Source organism: Bison bison, unplaced genomic scaffold (genome assembly GCF_000754665.1).
Source record: "Bison bison bison isolate TAMUID 2011002044 unplaced genomic scaffold, Bison_UMD1.0 scf7180017864200, whole genome shotgun sequence".
NCBI lineage: Eukaryota > Metazoa > Chordata > Mammalia > Artiodactyla > Bovidae > Bison > Bison bison.
In genome coordinates this window covers 4,739,847-4,763,775 of record NW_011494772.1, presented here as the reverse complement: position 1 = coordinate 4,763,775, position 23,929 = coordinate 4,739,847, and the positions used below count along the sequence as shown (strand labels likewise).

The following is a 23,929-nucleotide window of genomic DNA, read 5'->3' as shown; positions in this document are numbered from 1 at the left end:
CAAACAAAACTAGTGGAGGTGATGGAATTCCAGCTGAGCTATTTCAAGTCCTAAAAGGTGGTGCTGTTTAAGTGTTCGCTCAATATACCAGCAAATTTGGAAAAGTCAGCAGTGGCCACGGGACTGGAAAAGGTCAGTTTTCATTCCAATCCCAAAGAAAGACAATGCCAAAGAATGTTCAAGCTACTGCACAATTGCATTTATCTCACATGCTAGCAAAGTAATGCTCAAAATTCTCTAAGCCAGGTCTCCACAGTATGTGAACCAAGAACTTCCTGATGTTCAAGCTGGATTTAGAAAAGACAGAGGAACCAGAGATCAAATTGCCAACATCTGTTGGATCCTGGAAAAATCAAGAGAGTTCCAAAAAACATCTACCTCTGCTTTATTGACTAAGCCAAAGCCTTTGACTGTGTGGATCACAACAAACTCTGGAAAATTCTTAAAGACATGGTAATACTGGGTCACCTTACCTGCCTCCTGAGAAATCTGTATGCAGGTCAAGAAGCAATAGTTAGAACTGGACATGGAACAACAGACTGGTTCCAAACAGGGAAAGGAGTACGTCAAGGCTGTGTATTGTCATCCTGCTTATTTAACTTTTGTGACAATATGTCATGCAAAATGCCGGGCTGGATGAAGTACAAGCTGGAATCAAGATTGCCGGGAGAAATATCAATAACCTCAGATATGCAGATGACACCACCCTTATGGCAGAAAGTAAAGAGGAACTAAAGAGCCTCTTGATGAAATAACAGAGTGAAAAAGTTGGCTTAAAACTCAACATTCAGAAAACTAAGATCATGGCATCTGGTCACATGACTCCATGGAAAATAAATGGGAAAACAATGGAAACAGCAACAGACTTTATTTTGGGGGGCTCCAAAATCACTGCAGATGGTAACTGCCGCCATGAAATTAAAAGACACTTGCTTCTTGGAAGAAAAGCTCTGACAAACCTAGTGTTAAAAAGCAGCGACATTACTTTGCTGACAGAGTTCCATATAGTCAAAGCTATTGTTTTTCCATTAGTCATGTATGGATGTGAGAGTTGGGCTATAAACAAAGCTGAGTGCTGAAGAATTGATGCTTTTGAACTGTTGTGTTGGAGAAGACTCTTGAGAGTTCCTTGGACAGCAAGGAGATCCAACCAGTCCATCCTAAAGGAAATCAGTCCTGAATATTTATTGGAAGGACTAATGCTGAAGCTGAAGCTCCAATACATTGGCCACCTGATGTGAAGAACTGATTCATTAGAAAAGACCCTGATGCTGAGAAAGATTGTAGGCTGGAGGAGAAGGGGATGACAGAGGATGAGAAGGTTGGATGGCATCACCAACTCAATGAACACGAGTTTGAACAAGCTCCAGGAGTTGGTGAGGGACCAGGAAGCCTGACGTGCTACAGTCCATGGGGTTGCAAAGAGTCGGCCATGAGTGAGTGACTGAACTGAACTGAACTGATTGCTGATTCTTTGCATTGCCCCCCCCTTTTTTTTAATAAATTGAATTGCATTTTCCACTACAAACAATGTTAGACTTCCAAAAATTCTATGCCAAATGCTGTTCTTTGGTTATCTAGTTGCTAGGCAACTAAACTCTACTTGAGGGCAGAAAAGAATTACGATCATTGCAAAGTTCGCCACCCCTTCTGAGTTCATCAGAACATCAGCAGGAAATCCCCTGTCTTTCTTCCTTCTTGAAATTATAAATCATGTGCTTCCATGTATCTCCATACAAAACAGTGGGACTTACAACAAGTATGGTAACCAAAAAAGTCCTCAAGGACCTTAATGGTATACCCTGAACAAAGAGACAAGTTTATTTTTGTGACAAGTCTAATGTAAAGTTTGTTGTTGGAATTAATTATACTCACATGTTGCAATTCTATGACTGCTGCTACTGCTGCTGCTAAGTCGCTTCAGTCGTGTCCAACTCTGTGCGACCCCTTAGATGGCAGCCCACGAGGCTCCCCCATCCCTGGGATTCTCCAGGCAAGAACACTGGAGTGGGTTGCCATTTCCTTCTCCAATGCATGAAAGTGAAAAGTGAAAGTGAAGTCGCTCAGTCATGTCCGACTCTGTGCAACCCCATAGACAGCAGCCCACCAAGTTCCTCCATCCATGGGATTTTCCAGGCAAGAGTACTGGAGTGGGGTGCCATTGCCTTCTCCAAATTTCACGACTGGTAGCATGTTAATGGAAGCATACAAAAACTTTGCTGAAAATATCCATATGTATTTTAATGGAACTAATCTATATACTCTTATGAAATTTATTTTGTAATCAGCATCATGCCATGAAAATTTTCCATGTTAGAGAGGTAGATAAATAGATAGTATTAATATCTCAACATATGAATTTGCCACAGTTTATACTAAAATCCCCAAATTTGCAATACTGGACGCATTGCTGCCATGATTTTCTGTGGTTCTTATCTTTTGTTACAGTTATCTATGATCAAAGTTACTGTTCTGTATTATTTGTATTGTGGAATGTCTGCAAGTAATGAGTATTTTGGTTCTTCTCCAAAACTTACACTTTCCTTCTTTTTCTTTTTGATCACTAAAGTCAGAGTGTCCTTTTTGTTACCGATTGTAATAGGTGTGACTTTAGCATATTACTTTAAAAAAGTAATTTTTGCATTTATTTTCTGATAAAATGTCTTCATCATTCATGAGAAGTTTCTTATGATTCCTTCTTTATTTAGAAGTTTTAATCCAACAGGTTCTCTATGTCTATAGATGTGAGCATATTTATTTTCTCTATAAATAGTAATATGTTTACCATATTAATTAAGAATGCATTTGACTTCAAGCAACAGAAGGCTAACAATGGCTTAAGTGTTGAGGGGTCCATTTTTCCCTCATCTTTCACATCTTTCTTCACATCTCACCATCTCACCATTTCTGAAATAAAAAGATCTAAACATTCACGGATCCATACCTTACCTGCCATTTTGTTCCACTGTGCTAAATGGATATTGGAGAATCTTCCTAAACTTTTCCTTCCACATCTGATTGATCAACCATTTCTGGTATCTCTTCATTCTATGCCTTTTCCACATCCCTTGAACCACTGTGTCAGTTCTAAACTGAAATAATTTATTACAATAAATATTTTAACCTTCACTGTTTTGTATTCTCTTCTAATTCATCTCCCACAGATCTGTCAACACGATCCTTTTCACATGGTTATTAGAAATGATGCTTCCTTACTTTAAATGTTGCAACATCTCTCTATTGCCTAAAGTGCGGAACTCACATTCTTTGACATGGCATACAAGGCCTGTCACAGGCTTACCATTTACCAACTAAGTAACTTCATCTCTCTCCACTTTTCTGTTGAAACCAAGCTGCTGTCTCCTCACCAGCTACCACACTCAAAGTCTGGCATAGGGGAAGTTGCATTAACACACACTGAATGAAGGGGTGAATGAAGGAAAGACTTCTCTTAGTTTGCTCATCATATGCCAAGTTTTAGGACAACTCCCCCTTTAAAATCAGAGGGAGCCAGAAGGAAATTGATGATTTCTCAATCATTAGTGATATCTACAGTACCCTGGCTCTCCTTTAATATTGGGTTATTACAGCTTTTAAATGAACTGACTGAATATCCCTAAGTGATAGTGGAAAAAAAAAAATCAATCCTACTTTCTATGCCAACTCTTTTTTTTTCTATTAATATTCCACTTTCAAGAGAAGATACTGATTCTATTGCCTATTATATACTGCCAAAAAATAGCTATTGTTTTTGACAATATTGTTTTAACAATATTGTTTTTAATATTGTTAATAACAATATTAACTATGCCAGAACTAAAATACTTGACTAGTGCACGTAGTGGTCAGTCGTCTAAGGACAACACTAATTAATTCTATCCAACTTGCAGATTTCTTCTGTTGTCAGCAGGGCACACTTACAGCTAATTGATTCTGACCACCTAAAATCTTTTGAAGCAAACTTTCCCCCAAGTGTTTTGGATTATTTCTAAATCCTGCATTTAAAAGCTCTTCATGATAAATTCCCATGAGCCTTGTTTTATGTCTTGGGAATTTGGGACCCCAGTGTGCAAATACTTGAGTATGTGCAGGTCTGTGTTTAAAGAAATTGATCACAACTGTCTACTTCACTGTGGCGAGATGAAGTTATCTTCCTTTTGAATACCAATGATGGTTGACTTTATTGCAATAAAATATCCTTTTGTAGTTTACACATTTGTTTTATAAATATAGGTCTAAATATACTCAATAAAATCATATACATCCAGTCTATACTCAACATATGCTGAATATGTTTCAATTTTTGTGCCACTGTATTCACATTTTTAAATTGATTTGAAACTAAAGTTCTAAGAGACTAAATATGGCCATATGGTCAGATAAATTGTGTCCACTCCCTATGGATTTCATTTTTCTTTTACTTGACCTCTTTTTCTACTTCAATAAGTAGCAGTACTGTACTTGCCTATGATTGAGAGACCTGGGCCAATAAAAAATTAAATGGTAATTTTCTGTGTATCAGGTTATTATAAAAAACAAAGGAAACTAGACAAAGCATTGAAGTATTTTTAGATGCATAAATCTACATTTTGTTTTATACTTCTCTTCAGTAGTGATATTCTTAAAGATAGGGATTTCTTTTGTCCATGCTTTATTTAGATGAGTGCTGGAATCCAAATTAACAGTGCTAGGTACAGATTAACAGCAAAAGACCAAAGAACAGAAACACTAAATCAGAATATTAGAGAATTAAGCAAGCATATATTACATTTTTAAAAATGGACAAATATCTGGAGCATGTAGGAGAAAAATTAGAAGTAGCCTTAGAAAATTATATATGACAGTAAATAGTTTACAATAATTACTAATGATATTGGTTTTTTATTTAAGAAAAATTAGTTTGACAGATTTTTTTTCAGACATACAAAAAAACCAAGTAGACAGTTTTCCACATATGAAGTGAAAACATTCATGGAAGTGTTAAGTGTTGTAAGTGTGAAGTTGCTTAGTCGTGTCCAACTCTGAGACCCCATGGACTCTAGCCTACCAGGCTCCTCCAGCCATGGGATTCTTCAGGCAAGAGTACTAGAGTGGGTTGCCATTTCCTTATCCAGGAGATCTTCCCGACCCAGAGATCGAACCCGGGTCTCCTGCATTGCAGGCGGACGCTTTACCCTCTGAGCCACCAGGGAAGCCCATGGAAGTATTAGGTCCTTATCAAATGGATAACTTTAGTAAAAATATTTAGGAAATATATGCTTATGTTGAGAACACAACTCTTTTGTTTTCTCTAGCCTCGTTGATGGAATATTAATATTTGTTTCCTTTTTAATATTTCCACTGGTTTCAACTTTCAGTTTTCTCCAATCTGAGTCATTGTAATAGATGAAAATAATCTTTTTCATCTCTTTTCTTTTTTTCTGTGGGATTCAATGTTCAGATTTTTATGACAAGACCCACATGATTTAGCTCAGAAATTCACAGAAGAATCAGTTTTATTTTCCAGCCGATAGTATGGATTTATATACAAACTTTAGCTATTTATGTGTTCCAGAATATTTCATTTTATACAGTTACGTTAATAGGTTCCACGAAGCCTTATCAAGACAGTTGAGCTATAAAATTAGGTACTTATGTGCCAAAAATAAACCACATGTTTTTTATGCTTTTTTCAAAATGCACTTAAAATATGGACAACATTCATTTCATTTTTCTTTTTTTTTTTCTTCCCTAAGAACGACCCACATTTCTCAGGAGGCCAATTAACCAAGTGGTACTGGAGGAAGAAGCTGTAGAGTTCCGTTGTCAGGTCCAGGGAGATCCTCAGCCAACTGTGCGGTGGAAAAAGGATGATGCAGACTTGCCGAGAGGAAGGTAAGAATGTCATAGGTATGGAAAATTGTTAGATGACCATTGAATAATTAGATAAGAAAAAGACAGCATTAGTTGTACCACCAAACACTCATATTTTGGTGTATTATTTTCACACATGACTTTTACATTTGCAAGCGAAGTATCTGCTGTTTATATACTGAAGTCATCTAGGCTTTTGATGTTACTCTTTCATTGAATTTTCACAAAAATGCCTGACCCTTCACTCCATCTGCAATCCCCGACTATCAAGGATTCCTGAAGAACTCTCTTTCTCTCATGCCCTATCCGGGTCTTCCATTATATTCCTGCTGAATTCCTAACGACCCACCCACCCCAACTATATCTTTCAACTACTGCTCTATTGCCAAAGCTATAGAAAGCTGCTGGGTATAGTGGATTATAGGGTCTGTGACAAAACAGAGATTGAATTCAATACAAAAATGAAAAGGCATATCACTAGCCATAGAGGGAATTTTCATTTAAGGACTCCCTGTCACTTTCTCATTTGTCATCTCTTCATGGAGAACTCTTCCAACTCTTTTCTGTTCTTTTTATCACAAAACCCAGTCTCTCATCTCTCGATGATAAGCCCAGAAATGTTTGTAATCTTTTCTGAAAATAAATATAAAACATTTTTGTAGTCTAAATTCTCCCAGGACCTTGACTTTTATGATCAAATAAATCAGCCACGTTTTTTTATTCTTATGTAACAAGTGAGTTTAGCTATAAATTTGTTTGGCCTTCCTCCTAGTCCTGCCTTCTGAAACTACAGGCATCACACCTACTATAATCATGATCTGCAAAACATTTCATATCCTGCTTTTTTGCTAATTTTCTTTCCTAAAAAAGAAATTAGGTTTCATTCAACTGTCTGACTATAAACATACTTTCACAGAAAAGAAATTGCCTTTTTTTGTGCTTTCACTGACACTGCTATTGTTTCCTTCCTGAATGTATACATTCATTTCAAAATCTCAATTTTATATATCCCTAGGTCTATGACATTATACTTTCTAAAATCACATCATCAACAGCACTGACTTGAAATGGACCAAACATTTTAAATAGTGAGAGGTTCCTTTGCAATCTACTATAGGAATGAGTGGAGAAGGCAATGGCATCCCACTCCAGTACTCTTGCCTGGAAAATCCCATGGATGGAGGAGCCTGGTAGGCTGCAGTCCATGGGGTCGCTAAGAAGCAGACACAACTGAGCGACTTCACTTTCACTCTTTGCTTTCATGCATTGAAGAAGGAAATGGCAACCCACTCCAGTGTTCTTGCCTGGAGAATCCCAGGGACAGGGAAGCCTGGTTGGGCTGCTGTCTATGGGGTCGCACAGAGTCGGACACGACTGAAGCGACTTAGCAGCAGCAGCAGCATAGGAATGAGACAAGTGAACATTTTAATTTGCTTAGCTTTCAGCATAAATAGTAGAGAAATAGATTCTATGTTTCGTTTTTCATTTTGCTGTCAGATATCTTCCTGACACCAGGCCTTCCCTGGTGGCTCAGGTGGTAAAGAATCTGCCTGCAATGTGGGAGACCTGGGTTTGATCCCTGGGTTGGGAAGATCTTCTGGAGAGGGCTTGGCAACCCACTCCAGTATTCTTGCCTGGAGAATCCCATGGACAGAGGAGCCTGGTGAGCTACAGTCCATGAGATTGGACACGACTGAGCAACTAAGCAAAGCACAGTCAGATATCTAGTTTTAAAGGAATGCTGCTAGGAGAGGTTTGTTGCACGTGAAGCTCCTCACACTTTCCCAGTGGAGAAGCCTGTTGAAAAGCAAGTAGAGGTGATTGATGAATTTGAGTTGCTGAAGTCCATTTTCTACAGATACACTAACTTTCCACAAATTTGACGGTACTTTGTGTATAATTTTAAAATGTTGATGTAAGACTAAGAGATTAATAATATTGTAAAATGAGCATAAACAAAGACTAATTTTCAATTACTAGAAAAAAACAGCTTGTCCATACAAAATCTCTCATTTAGGGATACTTTTGGATTCACAGAGAAAATTCAAAGAGATAGTTCAGAAAGTCCCCATATTGTTATCTTATACAACTGTGACAGATCTATAACTCATAATAGACAAATGCAGATACATGAAAATGAAAGTTTATATGCATTATTTTGAATTCACCAGCCTTCCTTTTCCTCCAGGATCCTATCTGGGGTACTTTGGTTGGATGTTATAGGATATTGTCTTAAGTTGTCACATTTTCCCAGTCTCCTCTGTTCTATGACAGGTTCTCAGTCTCTTCTTGTTTTATGACCTTAAGCTGTTCTGGCCAGGTGTCCTAAGAATGTTTCCAAACCTGGATGTGTCAAGTGTTTTCTCATAATTAGACTGGCTTTCTGGGACTTTAGGAAGAAAAGCTACAAGGAGTGCTATTTTTGTCACATGATTACCCAGGTTTACATAATATTCACATTACGTCCTTGATATTTTTAATCATTAAATAGGATCCCATGGACAAAAGTCGAAAAAATAGAAAGTTGTAAGGGTGTATTACATTTTAATGCGTCTATATGTTTGAATTCAGTGAAAATATAGCTTAAGCCTAGTTTGATTTGTTCCCAGATTGCTCTAGGTGTTAGGTCATAAACCTGACAACTGTATTTGCCACAATGTTCTCCAAATGTTGCCCTATTCATTTGTTTCAGAGCTCAAAATGATACATGTAAATCAAATAACAGCATTAAAGCTGCATTTTATGAACGTCTGATATAAAAACCTCTAAAGGCAAAGTTGAAATTTTTGAAATCATACCTCTACTAACTTCCCTTGAAACAGTTTGTAGGTTTGTACTCTATATTCTTCTATTACTGGCATGAGATGACTACAGTGCTTTGTGTGACCAGCTAAATATTTTTAAAGTATTAGGCAAATGGAAATGCTGTGTAAGCTTTAAAATTGTATGTTAGAAAGGCTTAAAGCAAGGATCAGTGCAATGTAGAAATTGAGGTCAGTATTTTTATCATGATAGAAGCCATGTATTTTTCTTGAAATCTCAATCTTTAAATGGTATTTCAAAGAAGCTTATTCATTCTTAGCTTTGTATGCATTAGCATAAGCTTCACTTTTGCATAATGAGGGGGAGGGAGACCTCTTTACTTGGTGACGAATAACAGTAATGACTTTTAACAACCCATAGCCTAAATCAACAACATTGATTCTATTACATTATTTAGGTCTCAGACTAGGGAGATGGCCATTGTTCTTGTGTAAGCAATTGTGTGGAGTGGTGTGGAGGATGACATTTCTTTGGCTTAACATTTAATGTAATTTGAATGAGGTTTATGTAGTAGTTCATGCTTAAAACATTTATAGTAAAGCTTTATAGGGCAGCTGCATAGCCTGTAATTACTATGTAAGTAATATGTGACTATTTTTCTTTTGGAGACAAGAAAAGCTTTTCAGTTCAAGTTTAAATTTATGAAATGCTATAATAGCTATTTAAACTTTCAACACAGACAAAGAAATCTGTACCAACCTTTCAGTAACCAGAGATGAATTAACAGAGTAGTTTTTTTCTTTGCTGTGAAAATAAAGTAGTACCCCTGTACCTCTTTCTTTGATTTAGCCCTAAATTTCTGACCTTTCTCAGTAACTATCATTAATGAAATTACAGTTTACCATTGATGAGTTATACGAAAGACAATTTTTGCTTTAATATTTCAGTGAGGTTAGTTAATAGTAATCCCCATGTATAACAATAACCTTGATACCCAACCAGGGAAAAGTTATTTATCTGGACATTTTCCATATGACAGAGACAATTGGAAGGACCCTTCATTTTATGTAAGTAGTGAAAAGTGTCAAAGCATTTGTTGCTCAGTCATGTTTGATTCTTTGGGACCCATGGACTATAGCCCACCAGCCTCAGCTGTCAATGGAATTCTCCAGGTTAGAATACTGGAGTGGGTAGCCATCCCCTTCTCCAGGGATTCTTCCCAACCGAAGGATCAAACCCAGCTCTCCTGCATTGCAGGAGGATTCTTTACTGTCTGAGGATTCTTTACTGTCTAAGCGATTAAAATGTTAATTGCTTGTGTTATCTCTGTGCTCAATGTACAGTGAGGCCAAGCAAACCAAAACATGAGAGATAGGATAGGACCAGAGAAAGTTTTTCTTCAGGGCCTTGCAAGGCTCATGCCTTAAAAAGCCTGGACCTCTTGCAGGAGTTTCTGCAAAGCACTTTAAAAATCCAGGTGAAGAAGGGTAGTTATCATCTTCCATGTGGTGGCAGTTTTAGCATCTGTGAAACAACTCATGAAATGTGCATTACTTGGTACTTACCTTGGTACTTCAGAGAGGAACTAAAGCATAGGATATGGAAGAAGATATCCCTGGAAAGCACTACAGGGTCCTGTTCAGCCACACTTGCAGAAACATCCTAAGACTACTGTTTTCACAGTTGAAAGTTTCAGGAAGAAAAAGGAGGTCATTGCCTTTTTTGTGATTGTGCTGAGTATCAATATCTTTTTCTCCAGAGACTCTCAATATATATGTGCTCAACTAAGCTGACACCACCTCAATTTATTAGGCACAAGAATTCTACACGCCACTGTGAAAATAAAGTGGGTAGGGAGAACAGAATGAGGAAATAAATGGAAAGATGTTCTGTAGTTCATAATGAGTTTGTGTTTTAAAAGCACAGTTTTTTTCCAAAGTGTAATTTAGATTGTAGAAGAAATACTTTTAAGTTTTGCCTATGTTGTTAAGTTCCTATTGTATTTATAATGCCCACTGATAGTCTGTAAAAAGCAAGTCACTTTAAAGCAAAGTAAGTATACTGTTTTGATTTTTTTTTTATTTTATGTTAATCAAACTGAGTGATGTAGCAAAGTATTCACATACTGAAACATTAATGAAAGTTAAAACCGAGGTAGTTCTAGTGTCTTTCTTGGGTGCTGCATCTTTTTCTTCCAGGCAAACCTGGAGCTTTTTGCTAATTAGTACTCTTGGTGATCAGATTCCTTCAATACATCTTTTCACAAAGTGTTTCTTGTGATAGAAATTGCCCCTATTGGGGAATGTTCCATTTTCTGTCATGGTCCATCATAGCATAGGAATAGTGTATGTTTTGTAATGTAAAAAATATACATATGCTGAAGCTTTATGAGAAATAGCATGTATTAATATAAAAGAAACATAATGCTATATATTCACAACCAAAGACATAACAATAAAATTGATATATACCAAGAGTTTAATATTTGTGAAGAGAATAAAAATGCCTCTTCACTGAATTTGAGTAAGAAGTAGTTTGATTAATTAACTAAGTTTTCTTAGCTAGGCTTGTCATTAGAGCTTGTATTTCAGATAATTATTAAGCAAGCTTTTAAAGAATGGTAAACAGGATATTTAACATCTTGCATCAGTCATATATCAGTATATCACTACTAGTTAGTTCCAAGATATTTTAATTCATTTTTATTTACTTTCAACAATAAGTCTAGAGTGACACTAACTTCCTCAATAAGGATCTAGAGTAGAGAAAGGAATGTTCATAGTATCAATTATTTTTGTCACATTAAAAAAAATGTCATTTGCTTTCTTATGTATGCCTGAGAATTCTAAATGCAGTTGATGGCTTGCCTATAGTGGTTATAATTCATGAATATTTCATAAAAATAGAAAAAGGACTAGAGAAAAAGAGTTTAAAGATATATAATGCAAAATTCTATGTTTTCCTGAACCCAGTGACAAATTCCTTTCTCTAAAGTGTGTGTCTATTTTCAGAGAGACTTTGAGTTCTTAGTTCCATGAAATGTGAGATTCACATAAATACATAATTCCTTAAGAAAAGGAACTGTATAGAACCACTTATAATTCCCCTTTTGTGGCATTTTTACAGTCAGTGGCTTCTTTCGATTAGCCCTGGAGAATGTTCTTATATTAATTGTTTGGAAGCTCCATTGTTTAGAGCATGTGCTTCTGGGATGCAGAGATGCTGAACAGGTGCTAAGCTACCCTGCTGAGGAGATCAGCCTTCTTCACATACAGTGTGTGTTTCAAGGACATGTGGTAATTTGGGCTAATGATAAATAACCATGCTGATTAGGCTGGCTGGTCAAGATTGGTCAATTAAAGTAGTTCTCAAAAAGAAAAAGGACAAAAAATACTGAAAGCAAGAGAAAAGCAATGTTAATAAATATTGTTCGTAGCTTTTGTTAAAAAAAAAAAAAAAAAGACTAATCCCTAAGATTCAGAAATACAAGGAAAAGTGTAAATTAGAATTCTATGATTTTTCAGCTATACAGATGTCTTTGCCATTTCTGCTTGGAAAAAAAAGAAGAATTAGAACTGTCTGGACCATTATTGTGGGATCTTTTAATACAGCTACCAGTAACATAAAGAATATTTAGGTCATTGTCAGGGATGTTGGATTTTAGCCTTGTTCTGACACTGTTTGATCATTTATCCCTTCAGTTATACTCACATGTTCTGGAACTGCTGTTCAACAGATTTCTCTACCACTAACTAGGAGTGTGACCTTGAAGAAGCTATTTAAACTCTTTGTGTTTTATATCCTAGAGATATAGATGAGCAATGTAATGGGACTAATGATTGACCTATGCTTTGATCATTTGTACAGGGTGAATAATTATGCTATCCATTCTACCTCAAAGGGTTATTAAAATGATATAACTAATTCAGAGTACTGGAAACATTGTACAGGAGGTTCATGTAACAGGTATCTCTGTTTTAGAAATCCAACTGATTGATGATGTTTATTAGTTATGTAGATAACTACAAAGAAAATAGTTAATTAAAAAAAATAATACATAAAATGATTTCATTGAATAATTATACAGTCTCCACTCTCTCACTGATTGATTTCCACAGAAACACATAAAATACTATTGATTTAAGATATATCACATTTGCTTTTAAATTGTATAGATTTATTTATAACTTTTACCATCCAATTTGCCAAGCTTACAAGTTGCCATCCTTTCTCTACCTTTGGGAGACTATACATGGTTCAGATATTATATTCTAGGCCCAGTGCAATTAGACATCTGATGCAAATTTCTCACATTACCTGGTACCATTTGTCTGCTAATAATAAGGAAACCACCATTGTTTACAGTCTTTGTAGGAAGATTATGTAATGATAAAAGCAAGACTTACTATTTGCCATACATTCTTCTAAATGATTTTTGTATATATTAATTTCATTATTTTAAACCATATTGTCCCAGCATAATAACACTCCCATTTGAGGGATATGTCATAAGAAGTTAAAGTTGTTTCCTAAGACACACATTGATATGTGTGTCTTGACGTGACAGCACTTGACTTAGAATCTCTCCAACATGAAACCTGTATTTTAAACTAATGAACTCTAATTATGTGATTATGAATTGTTTATGGAATTCAGCTGCTTACAAATTTTACATTCTAGGTAAAATCTTAGGTAATTGGTTAGAATCACTGTATTATGAATGACTTTATAGGAATGCTATATACATCACTGTTGAGGGTAGCTTTTAGACCAGGTAGCTTTTAGACCAGTTTCATAACCCACATGTAAAATGTCCTGGTGCTTTGAAAATCTAAACTTGGACCAAGTCAAGGTTTCCTCCTTGGAAGCTGAAAATACAGATTTTACTTATAAATAGAATTAATTAGCAATTTTCAAAGGGAGGCGAACATGATACCTCTTTCTGTGTTTTCATCAAATAGGTGCTAATATTTGCTGTTAACACAAAACTAATTGCCACCTAGGGTGGGGAGTGCAAGTTGTCTCATCCTGTGACCACAGTGGCCCATCTGTTGTAAATTTCTGCTCAAGGACAATGCAGGAACTGGCTTGCAATTTGGGTTCTGGCCAGTGGTCAGCTAACAAGCTGGGGCATCCTTAGAAGAAGAAATGCCTTGAAGTCAGAGAAGCTCTGCTGTCCATTAACTGGCAGCTCCTGTGATGTGTGAGGGCAGAGCCAAGACCAGGCGCCAGTTTGCAGGGCAAAAGGATCTGCCTGACTGCCACCTGTCATTGGCATGTGAGTGCTATCCCACCAGGAGCCACAGCAGGTGCGCTGCTTCCATCAAAGTGTGGCATGTTAGAGCATTCAGCTAGGCTGAGGTCGGGACCTTAGCCCAAACAGCAGGACACGGCCAGAGGCGTACCAGGAGGTAGTCATCACATCACGCCGTATCCCAAGGGTGGATATACTGGACACACTATTAGAGACACTCTTTCTCATCATACCTGGGCTGTTACTTTAATAAAATGTAAAAAGAAAAGAGTCTATAATTGACTTTATCAATACAGATCCTTGCCTTTAGAAGACAATTTGTGGTTAGAATTACTTAGATGAGTTAATCACTCCATGGGCTTTTCAAATTAAGATATATTTCTGGTTGTTTTTTGCTGCCATTGTTCTTATTCTTAGGAAACTGAATTGTAATGTGGAGCTGTAAGGTAAACTAGAATTTAGGAGATGAACATTCTTACCTTAGCTCTGTCATAATTCATCAAGTTATTTTAAGCAATGTATATTACGTGTATGAGTACCACAGTCCACATTTGCAAAATGTGTAGGTTGCCCTGCATGACCTCTGCAGAACTCTTATATTCTGAAATGGTCTGACTCCATGAATAGCAACAATGCAAAACAATTTGGAAAGTATGCTAATACTTTTATGTAGGAAAAATTCCCTAAGATTTGAAATGAATGAGCCTAAAAAAATATTAAAATCAATTTTATACCCATTATCAATGATGCCTACTTTTTATGTTTTGCATGTATCTTCTCAGATTTCTATGTATAAATGCACTTTTTTTAATCCAAATTTGTTTTTGACCCTGCCTGAATTCTTATCTACATAGTCTATTTAAAAACTTTATTTAAAGAGTTTATTAGACTTTATTTAAAAAGCCTAGTACTGATTTAAAAGAGTTGTTTTTAATTACATTTTCCTTTCTCATAAATATAATAATAATAAATTATATTTACTTACTGTTTATTCTATATCAGGCCTACTTTAGGCATTTTATGTTAATACACTTACCTTCGGGACATGATATAAATATTGTTATTCTCCCAATATTGCAAATGAGAAAAATGAGGCCTAATGAGGATCAAGGATTTCTGGCTCTAAAATCTATACTCTTGACCACTACTTTGGGGTACTGGATGGGAACAACTTTTGTCCATTTTCCATTGGGACTGAAGATTAGAAAAATAGAGCTTGGTAAATGCTTGAAGCATTTGGAAGTGTCACTTTCATTAGAGTCACAAAATATATCTGTACATAACAAAGATTTTATACTCTTCATTATAACTGGTACTCATAAGCAATAATTTCATTATATCAAATAAATAAATTTACCTTCAAAAAATTTACTGTTTTCTACCACCAATTGAAAGATATAGCTATCTTTATTCTCACAAGAATATTTTAAATTAATATATCCATGTTCTTCTGAACAATGTATCTAGGGAAAAATTTAGTAACAAGAAGCACATCAGAAGCTAAAGAAATGCTTGCCAGGTGAATTAAATAGCATGAGTAAAGAATAAATACTAGAACTATGAATTTTTCTTGGGCATGAAAATATAATTCATCTTTGCATTCTTGCTGCTAAGTCACTTCAGTCGTGTCCGATTCTGTGCGACCCCATAGATGACAGCCCACCAGGCTCCCCCATTCCTGGGATTCTCCAGGCAGTAACACTGGAGTGGGTTGCCATTTCCTTCTCCAATGCATGAAAGTGAAAAGTGAAAGTGAAGTCGCTCAGTCGTGTCCAACCCTCAGCGACCCCATGGATTGCAGCCTTCCGTGCTCCTCCGTCCATGGGATTTTCCAGGCAAGAGTACTGGAGTGGGGTGCCATTGCCTTCTCCATTGCATTCTTAGGCCACTTTTGAATTTACTAAGAGTATTTTTGAATATTTTCTTGATAATATTTGATTATCAAAGTTTCATGGGCAGTTATGAATTGAAAGGCTGAACTGTGTTCCAGATATTATATTTCCTACAAACATACATGTTTGTAGGAAAGCATATATAAACACATGTTTATATATATATATATATATATGCATGTGTGCTCAGGTACTTCATTGTGTCCAACTCTTTGCAACCCTATGACTGCAGCCCACCAGGCTCCTCTGTCCATGGGATTCTAAAGACGAGAATACTGGAGTGGGTTGCCACCAGGAGATCTTCCCAACCCAGGGGTCAAACCTGCATCTCTACATTGCAGGCAGATTCTTTACCTTTGAGCCACCAGGGAATCCCATATATATATATATATATTTTACTTCTTATAATTGTCCCTTTGGGAAGGTTGCTGCTTGACCTAGATATTCAAGTTAACTGGTATGAATTGAAAGAGAAAAGGGAAAAAAATAATAAATTGAAACCCAGTATTACAGTGACAAGATAAATGAGGATTATGTCTTTGTTAGTGTGTGAAAAAGATACAGCTGCCAAGGATAAGCGATCAAAGAATGCTTCCAAAGCATATAAGAGTCTACTCTACCACAAAAGAAGCAATTCCTAGTGAAATCTATTTTAGTTGGTATTTAGTATTAACTCATTGGAGCTTCATCCTAAAAAACCATATTTAGGTAGGGGGAGCTGTGATTGGGACACAGTGAACCTTTCCCAGTAAATTAATGTACTTGAAGTTTCTTCTTAGAAGGTGATTGACCAATCATGTAGATCTATGGAATAGCCTTGTGACAAAATCTCAGTGCAGAAATTTTGCTATTCTTATGAGCATAACTGTGCAGAGGTTATTATATCTTTAAACTCATTTCATCATATATAGGCATTTGTCATCTTTATAAGGAATATCTGAGTATTCTGTGTTGCTACAATTCATACAACATATAATATTTGTTATAAAAACTTCAATAGAAACTATAAATAATCCATTTATTAACTCATATTTTCTGATAATTATGTCCAAATATTTATAACACATTTAACAGAAACAAAAATGTCAATCAGGACTTTTACCTTTATTTGAAAGATTTCATAAAGAGTGTGAAAGAAAATACTTTGAACATAGTTTATACTAAGATATCAATTACCTCAAAGGAATAATGAAAATCTTCAAGGTAGACTAATAAAATATTATATTTCCATGAATTATTTCAAAAGTAACCATAGAGATTAATTAAACATTTCTAGTGTTGAGACCTAACATAAGAAAACGAGTTTGCTTTCAAGAATTTGAGAAGGAAGGTAAGAACTTTAGAGGAATGTATGAGATATTAAAAAAACATTAATTATTAAATAAGGAAAATTATATACAGACTATGATGTACAAGACTCTTTAGGGTTTCAGAAAATAAAAGCTTCTCTGTTCCCATGTGACACTAGAGATGGCTCTGAAAGGAAGAATAGAATTTCTATAAGTGGAAAGAAGACTATTCCAAGAGATGGACACAAGATGAAAAAGCTTTGGTGGTGGAAGTATAGGCCAACAATTAGTGATTCAGTTTCCCTGGAGCGTCATGGAGTGGCACTTAAGGCTAGTAAGGTTAGTTGAGGCTTTATTATGAAAGCTTCTAATTCCAACTGAAGTGTTTGTACTAAACACATTGTGAAATGGGGATTCACTCAGCACAGTGAATAGAGATATCTCCTTGTATCTATGCTTAGAAAATTGATATTTACATTTATATATAGTGTAACTTGGAGTAGAGAAAGTTTGGGCATAGGCCTCTTGGGTAGGAAGTAGTTAAAAAGGTAGTTTATTGAGTACATTGGGGTATTTCTTGTGAATACACAAACATGGATATTAGTGCAAGTGGCCGTACAAAAAAAAGTATTGCTTTTTTAAATTAGGAATTGATACTATATCAGGGTTCATAGGATAAAAAGAAGTTAAAAGTAATACTAAAATTTACACCATTGGGTGCCTGGATGAATAATAAGTCAAAAGATTTAATCTAAATACTTTTAATCATATATAATAGCATATGTAACTGAATTCAAGTTACATACTTGTGAGATCCAAGAGTATTTTTTCTCTGAGTTAAGGAGAAAAAGAAATTGCCAAATCAATTATGACATGTCATCTCTAGTGCATCACTTTTACAGCACAATCTTTTAGGATTTTAAATAACTCAGCTAAATTCCATCACCTCCACTAGCTCTGTTCATAGTAATGCTGGTAGATGGTTTCTAATTTCAGAGATTTAAAATATGAAAGATGTATGTCTTAAAATTGATTATGGGAGTAAAAGTTAATGTTTACAGATGCTTTACGTGCAACTAACTGAACAATCACAATTGCCTCATGAAAGAGGTATTTTTATACTGAGTTTATTTTACAGTTGAGGAATCTGTGGAGCAAATTTCAGTGGCCACAGAGATATTTAAATTCAATCACTTTAGCCCTAAAGTCCACTCCCTGTAACTACTATACTAAAATGATTTATTTTTAAAGAAAATTATATTAAGATAACAAGAAGTATAATTTTTGAGGTATCACCCCATGTTAGGTTGTTATACATTGTTACACATAATTCATCTTTCCAACAATCTTGAAGTATGGATCTCCTTTTTTCACAAAGGAGGACGCTAAAGCTTGTAGCCGATGAACTACACGCTTAGGTCACAGGACCCACAGTTGGCAGAGCTGGAGTCCACCCTCAGTCTCTCTGACGTCATTATTGTAATTGTTTTTATTTCTCCTGGACTTCCCAGCTCCCTTCGCATGTTTATCTCTACCTCATCTCCAGTATCCAGCCCTACATCTAACATGTGGGGCTCACAAATACCCGTTCATCATAGTACAGTACTTCTCAGTTGGGACAATTTATCCTTCTTTCTTTCTCAGAGGGACATTTGACAGTGTCTGAAGGCACTTTTGGTTGGACATGTGAGGGATTAGGTGCTACCGTCAGCTAGTTGGGAGAGGCTTCCATGGTGGCTCAGCTGGTAAAGAATCTGCTTGTAACACAGGAGACCCTGGTTCGATCCCTGGGCCAGGAAGATCCCCTGGAGAAGAAAATGGCAACCCACTGTGGTATTCTTGCCTGAGAAATCCCATGAACAGAGGACCCTGGCAGGCTACAGTCCATGGGGTCACAAAGAGTAAAACACGATTTAGCGACTAAGCCACCACCACCACCACCACTAAGAATGCTGCTAAACATCCTGTTATTATGCACAGCAAAGAAAAATCTGCCCAAAATGTTGGTAGTGCTGAGGCTGAGAAACTTGATTTAGTGGAGAAGATGAATCTGGGCATAGCTCATCTCAATGCTATTTTATACGATTTTGTCAGGACAAAAATAATAGAATATAGTTCAAAGAAATAGATTCCAAAGATAATAGTCTTTTCTTACTGCCTTAACTATGAAGGTTACACCAGTGAGATGGACAGCAGATACCATGATTGGATTTGACATAAGCATGTCATTTCTAAGCACAGGAAGACACTTCAGTTCACTAATGACTTGAATGCGTGTATAGTTTTGCATATTTTCTAGAATATACGAGTCAGGGAATTTTTCTTTATATTTTTCCTCATTAAATACTTGCTGAATTGGTAAAACTAGTTTAGTAGATTAATTAGAAAAATGTCTGAACCTTCATTTTCTTTAGACCTACCAAACGGCAAGTTTTGTGACACATTTGATAAGTGCTCCTATGTCATTAAGTTGAATTTCTAAATCATTCCATATTCACATTTCACAAGGAGGTTTCTGTTGGCAGAAGGCAAGAAGAGAAAGCCTTTCTAACCTTCCATAACACTGCCCAAAATGAACATCTCTCTGATGATGTAGAAATCTTTCCTGTGCCTGCTGCTGCTGCTTGCTGCTAAGTCGTTCAGTCGTGTCCGACTCTGTGCAACCCCATCGACGGCAGCCCACCAGGATCTGCCGTCCCTGGGATTCTCCAGGCAAGAACACTGGAGTGGGTTGCCATTTCCTTCTCCAATGCATGAAAAGGAAAAGTGAAAGTGAAGTCGCTCAGTCGTGTCCGACCCTTAGCGACCCCATGGACTGCAGCCTATCAGGCTCCTCTGTCCATGGGAGTTTCCAGGCAAGAGTACTGGAGGGGGGTGCCAATGCCTTCTCCTGTGCCTAGTGAATACCAATGAAGGAACATGTTCATACTGCAAGGACACTAAGTAGATGGCAAATTTGAAAGTCTGTTTTATCCCAAATTGCAGTCCTTACTGCAGAGAGTTCATTCCCAACTCAGAAGGGTGCAAGAAGAGCAGGAACTGCTCATCAAAAAGTCTGGTCTGAGCTGTGACTTCTGTGGACTCTGTTTGGATTTAATCTCTAAAATCCTTTTCTAAACGTACATGAAGTTAAGATTAGTTTCTAACCAAACACACAACTGTGAGGTATACCAATTTTCCAAATCTGATGTTGCAGTTTCCAGTCCTATTGTAAAACCAAATTGTCTTAAGTGCATTTATGCCAATAAAATAATTATTTTCAAATTGAAGGATAATTTAACCAGCTTCACGAATCCATTTGTTCCAACGTGGTGTCATTAATTGTGATATATTTGCACCTTTTACTCTGAAGATTTCTGTTCTAATTAGTTAAAATAATACCTGCAAATATTAAAAAAGTGTTTAAAAGCAATGCACTTAAGGTGTTGCAGATATTATTTTAATAGTCTGCTAATGGTTAGTGAAAATTACCACAATAATACTTGAGTATCAAGGATAATCTTGAAAATAATTCAACATTCCTTTCTGATATTATGAACCAAATAATAGTCCAAATGTCTCTAGAATGGTTTGAACTTAATTTTATGAGTGTGGAAAGACGAATACATGATTTGATAGCATATAGGTACATATCTTTACATATGTATACTATTATGCATGAATATGCTAAGTCACTTCAGGAGTGTCCGACTCTTTGCAGCTCTGTAGACCATAGCCCACCAGACTCCTCTGTCCATGGGATTCTCCAGGCATGTATACTAAAATGGGTTGCCATGCCCTCCTCCAGGGGATCTTCCCAACCCAGCAATCAAACCCATGTCTCTTAGGTCTCCTGCATTGGCAGGAGGGTTCTTTACTACTAGTGCAACCTGGGAAGTCCAATATCAATACATAATAGAGGTTATCCTAGGCAAATACAACCAAAAGGCAGTGGGACAATCAAAGTGTTGATATGAATGGGACAATCAAAGTGTTGATATGAAGGAGTACTAGAAATGGAGGAAGAGTTTCAGTTTGTAAACTAATTAATAGAGTAGGAATCATATAAAATTTTAACAGAATCAGATATCTGAACTTCAGATTTCAAAGGCAGAGCCATTCCAATTGAGGACAGATTCCAAAATCTTGCTGTGAGACAATGGCAAAGGGAGATGGAGACAATATCTCTGAAGGGCAGACATGAGAGAAGTGATGGGCAGCTGTGGAAACTCTTACATGACATATTGGGCATTTTCCATATGCCAGGTTCAGGTCTCAACACTCTGAATGTATTAACTCATTTAATCCTTACAACAGCCCTAGGAAGTAGGTGCTGATTAAATGCCATGTTTGTCAACTAGAAATTCTAAAGATTCCATTTGAAAACTGGATAACAGGATTGCTGTCCAATAAGAGAGGGCTTTTTGTTTTGCTTAAAAAAAATTTTTTTTGCTCGTTTTGAGGATATGTAACTCTTTCAAAAAAAAAAAGTATGTTTTTAGTAACTCAGGCTCTGTGTAATCATTTGGAATGGCTGGAAGATATTCTCACTTTCTCTCTTTCTCCATCCATACACAGACCCACAGGAGAAAGCTGGATTTCCATTAATGCATGGAGGTGAAGGTGAAAATCTGAGAAAGATAGAATATAAGAAAGTTTTACCAGTCAGCAAACAGGTAGTTCAGAAAGCACACAAAAATTTTGCGAAGAGGACCACAGAAAAAAAATTGTGAGGGGTTGTATCAAGAGACAAAACTCACTGCAGAGGAGGTAAAAATGAGAGAATAAGATAACAGGAAAATATGGAAACTTGGATGGAGACCAAGGATATCAGGCTGTGAATTTCACAAGTGTCCACAGGTTTGCCAAGAGAATTAATTGTTAGAGTCTTCAAGGTCTGCCACGGGTGAAGATGGAAGAAACAGGAACACTCAACAGACAGCCACAGCTTCAGTGATTCAAACTTGGAGGACTTTTAGTTTGGGGTGAGCAGGGTGCTTTGGCCTTTGTGGAAGGACTCAGCTGTAGTTTGGTTTAATTGCCCCGTCTCCAGACTGGGGCTCTGGTTCCAAGATGGTCAATGTCTGGGATCCCTGGCAGTCATTCAAGGCCTTGTTGTTTGGGCCAAGTTATCCTATGGTCTGAAATGTGCTTTGTGTTAAGTCAACTGTTGTTATATTCTTATGGGTATTTTAGATATCTTTTTTTGTCTGCTTCTTTCCTCTTAGCTTTTTAGTTAGAAAACACTGGGATGACCCAGAGGGATGGTATGGGGAGGGAGATGGGGGTTGGGGGGCAGTTCAGGATGGGGAACACGTGTACACCCGTGGCAGATGCATGTTGATGTATGGCAAAATCAATACAATATTGTAAATTAAAAATAAATAAATAAAAGAAAAAAAAAAGAAAACACTGAAACTTCTTGTCTCTAAAGAGAGACTAGAAGAGGTGTTTTCCACTGGTGGGTCAAGCTCACAAGGGTGGAGCCAGCTTTCGTTAAGATGAAGATGACAAGGATAGCATTTATGGAAAGCAAAAAATAAAAGGATAAAATATTGTTTGGTTAATGAAGACAGAGTCAGAGTGGCATCGTGTTTCAAGTTTCGTTTTAGCTTTCAGTATAAGCTTCCAGAAGAGAACAGCAAGTTCTGCTGGGGGACTACTTTTCTCTACAATTTCCCAACAAGTCTAATCTGAAAATCTTGTTTTCTTTCCTTCCTCAATGAATGTTATGTGAATTGTAATTTTTAAGAGATATCTGTTCTTCATACTGCTCTTAAGTGCTTTGCTCAGTCTTCCTTACAAAACCTGAAAGAATCAAGTTTCATTCACCCAAACTGTAAACATTAGCCTGCATTGTAATTGTAGATAAAAAGGAGAGTGACCCTCATAGGCTGTCACGTACAGACAACTTCACTTGATATCCCTTTGCCAGCAAAATAATGGCTTATTGTGTTCATTTCAGGGTTCCAGCTCTCAATTGTGATTTAAAAGCTTGACTTTAGGACACACTTTAAATATTATAGATTAAGAAACTATCACCTGGGATCTAGGCTACCAAGAAGTGCTTATGTTAGTTTTAATAACAGTTTCAAGTATAGTCTGTGGAAGGATTTTCTTTGAAAAATTGTGAGCAGAGAGATCATGTTAGGAAAATTGAAACACTTTTCCTTTTTTTCAACTGTCAAGTGTGAAAGAAGCAAAAGATTTAAATTTCTCCGAGAAGGTTTATGTTATATAAAAGAATGCTTTGAGAAGTTGTGAGATTCTGCTATGTACTCTTTTTGAGCAATTGAAACATATCAGTGGGTTCTAACTGGCTGCATCTCCATGCTCACTGTAATCTGTATAGTGGTATTGACCAGTTGATCGGTATGACTCTAATTATTAGTAAATGATTCCATTAGATTAGTGAGTGATTTTTTATCATAAAAATTCTTTTGTTGAAAACAAGGCAATAGACTTTATCTTAACAAGGCAATAACAGCATCATATTAAAGCTGCATAGTTAAATGTTCATTGAATTTGGAATAACAGAATGCCTATTGTTGCAGACATTTCTTTATTTTCTGAAAGAATCTAAAAGGTGTGAGGTGACCTTCAGCTCTTTTGATTGAGTGCAAGTACTTTGAAAATTGAAAACAAACTTTTCAAGTCTCCCTAAAAGGAAAGAAACATTTACTTCTGTAGACATTAAGTATTTCCTTGTTCAATTCATAATTTTTACAATTGGCCAACTTAATGATTAATAAAGCAGATATGTAACAAAATTTTAAGTGCTGATTCAAAACACTCATTCTAGAACTGAAGCCAGACATCTTATAACAAGGAGCAGTAGGTGATTTCAAAAACTAAAAATGCTGAGGAAATAAATTTCCTTCATGAAAAACAAAGGTGCT

General features: G+C 36.4%; 1 protein-coding gene across 1 annotated transcript in view; it reads left to right on the top strand.

The window, feature by feature from the left end:
- ROBO2 (roundabout, axon guidance receptor, homolog 2 (Drosophila)) overlaps nt 1-23,929 on the top strand; it is a 657,579-nt gene that overhangs the window by 480,227 nt on the left and 153,423 nt on the right. Inside the window, exon 5 of the mRNA XM_010844340.1 lies at nt 5,736-5,874. Within this exon, the coding sequence (XP_010842642.1) occupies nt 5,736-5,874 (139 nt within the window). The remainder of the gene's footprint in view (nt 1-5,735; nt 5,875-23,929) is intronic.